At 42.2% G+C, this 10,386-nt stretch overlaps 2 protein-coding genes across 3 annotated transcripts in view; one reads left to right on the plus strand and one right to left on the minus strand.

Moving 5' to 3' along the window:
• The window catches only part of LOC109923694 (zinc finger protein 271-like), a 123,201-nt gene that overhangs the window by 35,206 nt on the left and 77,609 nt on the right, over nucleotides 1-10,386 (minus strand). The gene's annotated exons all lie outside the window — the stretch shown is intronic.
• LOC109918147 (zinc finger protein 91-like) overlaps nucleotides 1,682-10,386 on the plus strand; it is a 46,701-nt gene continuing 37,996 nt past the window's right edge. Inside the window, exons 1-2 of the mRNA XM_020518044.2 lie at nucleotides 1,682-1,781; nucleotides 4,141-5,035. Of these exons, the coding sequence (XP_020373633.2) occupies nucleotides 1,682-1,781; nucleotides 4,141-5,035 (995 nt within the window). The remainder of the gene's footprint in view (nucleotides 1,782-4,140; nucleotides 5,036-10,386) is intronic.

The following is a 10,386-nucleotide window of genomic DNA, read 5'->3' on the forward strand; positions in this document are numbered from 1 at the left end:
TGCTTTGTGCTGAACTGTTTGACTGGAGCTGTGTGTTGGATATTGAGCGTGTTTATTGGAAGCATTTCTCTTCTGATTTTCTAGGCTGAGTTTTGTCGATGGTTCATTCCTGAATATAAGAAAGTGACATGTTGTAACATAGAAAACGAGTATCCAATGTGTGTGCAGCAAGCTCCCACAAATACCAATATATTAATGACCAGATAACCTTTTTCTTAGTTGTGTTGTTTAGGGTATTCTTAAATCCCTAGTGACCAATATAAAAGAATTCAAAAACAAGATTTAATATTTTGTAGTCGAAGCAAAACCCTATTAAAATTTAAACTGACTGAACAATGCCAATTTGGCAATGGAAAAACGAAACTACGCATACTCCCTATCTAACTATTGATATGACCAAACACCCCACACCACTGTTATACTTTGTGTCCCTCTCTTTGCAGAACACCATTTGTCCAGGAATCTGTCCAGTATAAGCCTCTGCTCCAAATGGTTTTTTCTCCTCATTACACTGAATCATGACTATGAATGATTGTAAAAGTCTGACTCTCTGAATTTCGAGAGATGTACTGAACCCACTGCCAGCTCTGAACCCTGGCTCAAAATCCTGGAACTTAACTGTACTGTGGGTTTAACTACAGCAAATGGACTGCAAAAGGGAGCTCACTGCCATCTTCTCAAGATAAGTTAGGGATGGGTAATAAATGCCAGTCCAGACAGCAAAGTCCACATCACCTGAATTTATTTTTTGAAAACAGAGGCTCTCTTCAACATTTTCTTCCCCAGCATACCAGCCCAAATCTTCCTGCATCTTTAGATTGTCACAGGATGTGTCTGTTCAACCAAAGTCCATGTTCCTTCCCACATTCTGCCTAGCAGCCCACAGAAAGGACACCCGCTCCTCTCTGCTGACTACACTGGCTATAGTCCTTGGTCTGTCTGTCTGCCTGTCCGTCTGTCTGTCTCTCTCTCCCCCCCCCCCCCAACTCCTGTCTCTCACTCTGTCTCTGTTTGTAATCTCAGAGACAGAAAATCTGTCCAATTAGCCCTAGCTTTTGTGGCCTTTTTTTCAGGTGTGATAACAAGTTACAACCTGTCCCCATGGTAACCAACCTACCTGGCCTGTTGCTGGGTAGTTATATAACGTCCTCACAACATTCCTTTTAAAACTGTTTTGTTTTACCTTAAATTGCAAAGATAGTTTATAGCATAACAATCTTACAAACTTTGCATTCATAACAATCTGAGCTGAGCCTCCTTGACTGTGGAGGTGGGGAGGAAATCGGTGTGTTCTGGAGGGGAATTCTCCCAGCTCCTCAGGAAGGGGTGGGTTTGATCATCCACTCGATACTTTTCCTGAAGACACTTTAATATTGTATCTCTCCGTCACAAGCTGGGTGTTCATGGAGCTGCCTTCTCCTGTTACTTGAATGGTTGTCCACAATTCTCAATGAGGTGTGGTAGGACTACAGAGCTTTGTACTAATCAGTTGGTTGTGACGCTGTTAAACTCTGTTTATTACCTGTTATTCTTGGTGTTTAACTTGGATGTACCCCTCTGTTGTACATTCACTAGGTTCAAACCTGGGCTCTAAAGTATCACTGATGCTGCTTCTGGCCTGCCTATCTACTGGTTTGTTGATAATCATGGAACGAAAGCTGCGCCCCACTGTAAGATTGTGATGGAATACAATCCTGTTGCTGCTTCTGGCTCTCTGCATCTCATGGACACCCAGTTTGGGGATCTGTCCTTAATCTACTTCCCTTGTGATGATGAACGTGGTGAAGGACTCATTCATCAGTTGGGAGGGGAATGGTAGTTTTCCTTGAACTTGTTTGACATGAAGCCATGAGACTCCATGGTGTCAATATGGACGTCTTACCCACCTGCCAATGGGATGGGATATTCCCTGGGATGGTGATGGAGGAGCCTGGGTTGTTCCCAGATTGACACGATTCAGTGAGTATCATTTGACCAGTCTGTGGAGCAGCTCTCCTCACTTGGGGACATGTCCTTAGACCTTGATAAGAGAGACTTTACAGTTTTCACTGGGCTTAGATCACGTTTGTCTTGTTCTGACTCAGTGTCAGGATTATCCCAATCTCCCTGATTTTCCTCATTACTAGACTTTGTAGTGATTGTTTATCATTGTTTGTTTGGCCACTTCAGAGGGCAATTTTCAGACAACCATATTGTGGGATGGAGTCACATGTAGACCAGACCAGGCAGTTGTAGCAAGTTCACAGAAGGACAATATTTGGATTTCAGGGCAACCTGAATGTTTTCCAGCTTTCTCCCACAAATTCCAAAGTTTATTACATTCACCATTTGGAGTTGTCGAGGTGAAAATTATGATGATCCTCACAGATGGTAATATTGGACCAGTGAGTTCCCAGAGTGAAAATTTTTTATTAAAATTTATTCATGGGATCTGGGTGTTGCTAGCTAGGCCAGCATTTATTGCCCATCCCTAAGTACCCACAGGGCAGTCCAGAGTCAAACACAGTTCTGTGGGTCTGGAATCATATGTTGGCCAAACCAGGTAAGGATGGTCGATTTTCTTCCTCGAAGGAGACTGGTGAGCTAGATGGCTTTTTACAACAAATGACTAGTGATCATTTGCCATTGGGCAAGGATTTAATTCCTGAATGTCACTGAATTGAAATTTCACCATCTACCATATGGGTTTCAAACCTATGTCCCCAGAACATTAGCCATGGCCTGTGGATTGTTCTCCCAGTGCCATTAGCATTATGCTATCACTTTACCTGGTTTGATAGATCACACATTTAATTTTTTGGTTACCACAGTGGTCATTCGCTGAACGTATTTACATGATACTGCCAGTGTTCTTTTAATAAAAGATCATATGTTTATGACACAACAAAGATATTGATAAAATCATTTTGAAAAATCTTAGCATAAATAGCAAATCAAAGATTCAACCCTTTCCTCTGCAGTATTCTTTACAGATACATAATCCCTGTGGAGAATCATTCTTGTCTTAAGTCAAACGGTTTTGGCGGCCTGAGGACATTTTTCCAGTTCTAAAGGCTGGATTCATTTTCTGTTCTGTTGGCCAGGAGGCTTTTGCGAACTGTTGCAATATGGAGGGTTGACAAAATAAAACTCTTTCAGCTTGGATACTTCAACAAAATTAACAAACTACCCTTCTGATTGGATGAAATTGTTCTTCTGAAGTGATTTTGGCCTCTAACCATCTGTCTTTCTGTGGTTGTAAATATTCCTCCTGTAGAACATTTGATTCATTAACACCAATGGAATCATCTTGAGGCATTTAATTGCAGTCACATGTTTTCTTGAAAATTATGCATTTTATTCAACATTACAAATGACCTTCTGACTTTTTCAGAAAAAAAAGCTACCTTCACAGAACTGCAAGCAAAAAAACATTTACCTTTTCTGAAAAATCTAAATACTCAAGTGATGATTTTTTAAAAATTCAATCATGGGATGTGGGTGTTGCTGATCAGGCAGCATTTATTGTTTATCCCTAATTGTCCAGAGGGCAGTTAAGAGTCAATCACATTGCTGTGGCTCTGAAGACACATGCAGGCCAGACCAGGTAAGGACAGTAGTTTCCTTCCCTAAAGGACATCAATGAAGCAGATGGGATTTCCCCAATAATTGATAATGGTTTAATGGTCATTATTAGACTCTTAAATTTAATTTTCTCCTTCTGATTTTAAATTCCACCATCTTCAATTATCCCAGGAGAACACATAATGTATTATATGTCTTTATCACAATAGCATAAATGCATTTGAGGGGAAACTAGATATGCACATGATGGTGAAAGGAACAGAAAGATCTGCTGATAGGGTGAAATAAAGAGGGGTGGAAAACACCAGCATGGATTAATTGGGCCGAATGGCTTGTTTCTGACTGTAATTCTATATGTGTAACTTTGCTATGGCTGGATTTGAACTCTTAATCTCTCGATTGTTGACCCAGTCCCATAGCAATTGCTATATCTGGAATCATATTTATTACAATATCTTTTATTGCCTTTTTTAAAGATATTACGTGAAGGCCTCATTCGTTCTTTAAGGCCTGGGCTTGGATTGGGATGTGCAGTCTGAGTGAGTGCAGTGAATCTAATTTCCCAGCATCAATGAGAACTCTTCAAACAGTCATTAATACTCATTGGACATCACCAAGTTCCCACTGGGGAGAAGCCTTTTAAGTGCAAGATGTGCCACAAATCATTCTCGCAGTCACAGACCCTCCTCAAACACCAGTGTATTCACAAGGGGGAGGAATTGTTTACGTGTGAGGTGTGCCATAAATCATTCTCAAGGTCAATGAATCTCCACAGACACCAACGCATTCACACAGGGGAGAAACCATTCACATGCGAGGTGTGTGAGAAATCGTTCTCTGACTCATCGAACTTTCGTGTGCACCAACGTATCCACACAGGGGAGAAACCATTCACATGTGAGGTGTGTGACAAATCATTCTCACAGTTATCCAGCCTCCAGGTCCATCAGGCAGTCCATACGGGGGAGAAACCCTTCAAATGTGAGGTCTGTGATAAAGCTTATGCCACATCGACCAGGCTTCTGATGCACCAGAGTATTCACACAGGGGAGAAACCCTTCAAGTGTGAGGTCTGTGAGATGTCTTTCATTGAATCTTCTGAACTGCTGATTCACCAGAGGATTCACACAGGGGAGAAACCCTTCAAGTGCGAGGTGTGCAAGAAATCATTCTCACAATCATCGAGTCTGCACACACACCAACGCATTCACACAGGGGAGAAGCCATTCACATGTGAGCTGTGCCACAAATCCTTCCCCTACTCTTCGAGCCTCCGGGTACATATCCGCAGTCACACAGGGGAGAGACCTTTCAGGTGTGAGATGTGCGACAAATCATTCTCTCACTTAATGAGTCTCCGTGTACACCAATGTATTCATACAAGGGAGAAGCGCTTCACTGGGGATGTTTGTGAGAAAGCCTTCACACAGTTACAAAGCATCCTGCAGCATCAGACAATCCATGCAGGGGAGTAACCCTTCAACTGTAGGATTTACAATTGAGCTCTGTTCGTTCTTGGACTCTCCTGAGACACCAGAGAGAAACTCTTCTGGGGCAACATTTGTGGCTGGGCTTCACCCACTCATCTGATTTCCTGAAGCAACAATGGATTCACACTGATGACCAAGCATTCAGGAGTGAGGTGTGTGACAAGCCTTTCACAGAGTTTATTTCCTGGTACATCAAGGGAAAGAACCCTAACAGTGTGAATTCAGTAATAAAGCCGTCATAATGTTGTCAAAACTAAACTGATCACCATGGATTCTCATGATCTACAGTTTGCAAATGACTGCACTGTCATTGTTCACACTGCAAGATTTGCGTCCTCTCTCAGTCTCTTCAATTCTTATGTTTTGAATAATGTCAAAAGAAAATTTACACATTAACATGTGGTCGTCCAAGTATTCTCCTCCCATATATGTTAAATTAGAGACTCTGGAAATGTTGAGCACTTCCTCAATAGACACCTCTCTAAAGAGGCCGCCATTGACAACGAGATCCAACACTAGACCTTTGTTTTTGTTATTTACGTAAATGATGTGGATGTGAACGTTCACGGCGTGATTGGTAAGTTTGCAGATGATACAAAATTATGAGGATTCGTTGATAGCAAAGAAGATTATCAAAAATTACAGAGGGATCTTGATCAGAGGGGGAAATGGGATGAAGGTTAGCAAATGCAATTCAATACAGATAAGTGTGAGGTGTGGCATTTTGGAAAGTAACACCAGGGTAGGACTAATACAGTAAATGGTAAGGTCCTGAGGAGTGTTGTGGAACAGAGGGACCTATGAGTACAAGCACATAGTTCATTGAAAGCAGCATCACAGGTGGACAGGGTGATGAAGAAGGCATTTAGCGTGCTGGCCTTCAGTGGTCGAGGTATTGAGTGTAGGAGTCGGGATGTTATGTTACAGTTGTATATGTCATTGGCGAGTCTGCACTTGGAGTATTGTGTATAGTTTTGGTCACCCTGTTATAGGAAAGACATAGTTAAATTGGAAAGTGTGCAAAGAATATTTACAAGGATGTTGCCAGGACTAGTAGGCCTGAGTTATAGGAAGAGGTTGGCCAGGATAGGACTTTATTCCTTGGAACATAGTAGAATAAGGGGTGTATAAAATCATGAGGGGCATAGATAGGATGAATGCATATAGTCTATTTCCCAGGGCTGGGGAAGTGAAAACCAGAGGGCATAGGTTTAAGTTGAGAGGAGAAAGATTTAAGAAGGACCTGAGGGGCAACATCTTCACGCAGGGAATGGTGCGTATATGAAATGGGCTGCCAGAGAAAGTGGTTGGGGCAGGTTCAATAGCAACATTTTGAAAAAAAAAAATTGGATAGGTACATGGATGGGAAGGGTTTAGACGGATATGGACCAAATGTCGGCACCATGGTCAGCATGGACCAGTTTGGGCTGAAGGGCCTGTTTCAGTGCTGTACTAATCTATGACTCTATGATTCTATGTCTAGATCAGCCATGTCAGTTCAGCCTTATACAAACGACAGCACGAGGGTTTCACCGCAATAGATCATCCCTGGTGACTATTAAAGATCAATCCTACTGACTACATCTGACCATATGAATTGAGAGCAGTAGAAGGCCATTTGGCCCCTTAAGCCATCTTTTCAATGAGAACATGGTTGATCTGATTTTGGCCTCAACTCCATATGCCTGCCTTCCCCAATTACCTTTGACTCCATTGTTAGTTAAGAATTTATCAACGCCTGCTTTCAAAATATCCAGTGATCCTGCCTCCACTGCTCCCTGGGGAAGAGTTAATTGACCTTCAGCATTCATTCACTGATTTAAAAGAGAATCCGCTTGTTTTAAAATGGTATCCCCTAGTTCAAGTGTCTCCCACAAAGAAAAACATACTTTCAGGACCATCTTGTCCAGTCCCCTCAGGGTCCTATATATTTTAATAAGACCACCTCTCAGTCTGCTAAACTTCCTACGGATATGTGCCCAGCCTGTCCAATCTTTCCTCATCAGGTATCAGCCACAAGAATCAGTCAAGTAAACCTTTTTTGAACTGCTTCTGATGTAATTATGGTCTTTCTTAAGTAAGGAGACCAAAACTGCACGCCATCCTCCAAGTTTGGTCTCACCAATACCTTACACAACTGTAGCATAACAAACCTATTATTCTGAAATCACCCCATAGTCTAATATTATTCTTGAGTACACACACCCAGTTCTTGTAATCCAATGACAAAATACTGTGAATGTTGAAAGTCTGATATTTATTGCAAGGCCTCAAAATCCAATGCAATTAATTTATGTTCCGGTCCTGCAGATGTTGTAACCTATCCCGAGAACAAACCATGATCTAAACCTATAAATTCATAAAAGGTAAGTGCAGAAATGGGTCAACCAGTCCATCGAACCACCTCACCCTTCAATGAGATGATGACTGATCTGATTCTCAACTCCACTGTCCTGTCTGTTCCCATAACACCTGATTACCTTACTGATATGTCAGCCTTGAAGGTACTTAATAGCCCTTGGAGTTAAAAAATTCCACAAATTAACCACCCTCTGAGAGAAGAAATTCCTTCTCATCTCTGTCTTAAATGGGCAGCTCCTTACTCTGAGATTATGCCCTCTGATCTTAGACTGTCCCACAAGGGGAAACAACCTTTCCACATCTACCTCTGTCAATTGAAAGTCCTGTCAGTCTTTGCATTTCTGTAACTAACTCGCACAATATCCATTCAGCGAAAGTGAAGAGGAAATCCTGAACTGTTGAACTTTAGACTCTGAATCAGACAGAATAAAAAGCTCAGCTCAATAAAATCCAAACGTGTAAAATGTGTTCCAACTACAACCTCAGTTCACTCCCATGTGTTTTTCTTTAAACTATGGTGCAACCTTGGCAATTAAAGAGATGGCAACCAAAAGATTTTCTCAACAACCTCCTACTGCAGACAAATTAAGACTTTTCATCACTGAGTTTCTACGTCATACAAGATAATAAAATATGTCAGCAGGGAATCAAAACCACTTTCCTTTACAAACACTGTGCCCTAATATCAAGGAATAGAATTGAAGAGCAGAGATATTCTTATGAACTTGTCTGGAACCTTACACAGATCTTACTCAAGTGCTGTGCACAGTACTGATCTCCATATGAAAAAGGACATCAAGGAACTGGACAAGGTGTAAAAACCATTGATAAGGGTGAGATTGAGAATTGAGAGATTGTAACTTTCAGAGTGACTGAACAGGCCATCATTGTATTCCTGAAAAAAGAAAAGGCTGAGGGCTGACATAATAGTAACTTTCCCAATCTTTCAAGTTAAGAACTTAAGGGTAAATGGAAGGAAGATTCTTTTTCTTGTGTGGAGAGTCTAAAACTAGGGGCCATCAATATAAGATGGTCAATAGTAAATCCAATGAGGAATTCAGGAGAAATGTCTCCACCAAGAGAATGATGAGAATGTTGAACTTGCTCCTCCAGGGAATGCTTGAGGAAATGGCTTAGGTGCATTTGTTGGGAAGCTTGGTAAGTCCATGAGTGAGAAAGGAATAGAAGGATCTGCTGAAAGAGTGAAAGCTCATGTCACTAGCAGAAGTAACAGGTGAAAACAGCTGGTCCGAATGGTGTACTTCTGTGCTTTAAAGACAAATAAAATCAAAAAAATCTGGATATTCTCAGCAGGTCTGGCAGCATATGTGGAGAGAAACACAGTTCACGTTACACTTGAGATGACCCTACATCAGAAACTAGGCTGGACATTGGGTGGTTCCTCCTACTGTCACACAACCTTTGCCTCTGCAGTCCCCTGCACAGCTCTCCCACTTTTACCTGCTCAACCTACCTCCTTCACCACTACCACCCACTCTATTCACAGCATCACTGCACCTTTGAATCTCAGAGTCAGAATCTTCCTTATTTTTGTGTCCTCACAGATGGTCACCCTGGAGTCAATTCTTGAGTAATTACCTTGGAGATGCAGGGTGTCTGAGGATTGTTACTGATTTCCTGCTGTTGGGTTCTATGTGTGTGTGTGTGTCGGAGCTGATTATTATCCTGTGGACATTTCTCAGAGGGAATGGTGCCCTGTCAGAACAGAATTAACAAGGGAGAGCTGATTTGTTGTGAGGTTGCAGACAGGAATAGGAGTCGGTCACATAGGTAGCATGTTCAGAGGGGTAGTCACACAATAGCTTAAGGGCTTGGTGGCAGGAAGGGAATGGCAATTGTCAGACAGTCTAGGAGAAACAGCAAGATTGTGGAGGATTCCCCTGGGGTCCGACTCACAAATCGGTTTTCTCTTCTGGAAGCTGAGGAGGGCACTGTTTCCTGAAGGAACGCAGATAGAGGCTTCCGGCACCACAAGCGGCCTGACTGTACAGGAGGGGAGGGAGGGAATATCAGGAACGATAGTGATTGGTGATTCATTATTTAGAGGAACAGACTAGCATTTCTCTGGTTGCAGACATGACTCCAGGATGCGTCACCAAGCTGGTGCCAGAGTAAAGGATAATACCGAGCGATTACAGGACTTTATTCTGGGAGTGACTGAACAGCCAGAGATAGTTGGAATTGATGCCTGACATAGGAAAGGGGATGCATTCCTGTAAACAGAATTTGGGGAGCTCGGTAGAAAGTTAACAAGCACAGAGAATGCTGGAGAAACTCAGCAGGTCTGGCAGCATTTGTAGAGAGAGAAACAGAATTAATGGATCAAATTTGGCATGAGTTCTTCAAAACTGAAAGATGTTGGAATGTTTTTGTCTGATGCAGAGGAGGAGTAAGTTGTTAATGCTGGCTAATTAAAATGGATGTAACGTAAATTGTGAAAGGGAGAGAATGGGAGAATGGGAGGAAAGTAAACAAGACACAAACAATTAAAGGCTGTAGGGCAGTGTATGTTAGACACCGTAAGAAAAATGGAGAACAGACATAATGTGGTCAGTTTCTGAAGTTATGGAATTCAGTGTTGAGGCCTCGGAAATTTCTGTGCCGCTTTGGAAATTACTAAGCAACTGGAACGGTCCAATAGATTTCCCAAATCTGAGCTAGAGAGGGAGATTTTGGAGGGTCAGCAATTACCCAGAAATGTGAGGGGATTGGAAACCTGTTCAAACTCCTGTGAAACTGATCACCCAACTGACCCTTTCACAACACCCCTGTGTTACCTCTTTGAAAAACATCCCTTTTGACCAACCATTCCCCAACTAGATGACTTATCCCACTGACCAACATCCGGGACCTGCAACTGTCAGCATTCCGACCAAACCAGCCTGACCAGCACCTCCACCTCAACCAACATGCTCTCAAACATTGACCAACACTCCCTGACCAAAACACC

The sequence above is a fragment of the Rhincodon typus genome, chromosome 35 (genome assembly GCF_021869965.1).
Source record: "Rhincodon typus isolate 14 chromosome 35, sRhiTyp1.1, whole genome shotgun sequence".
NCBI lineage: Eukaryota > Metazoa > Chordata > Chondrichthyes > Orectolobiformes > Rhincodontidae > Rhincodon > Rhincodon typus.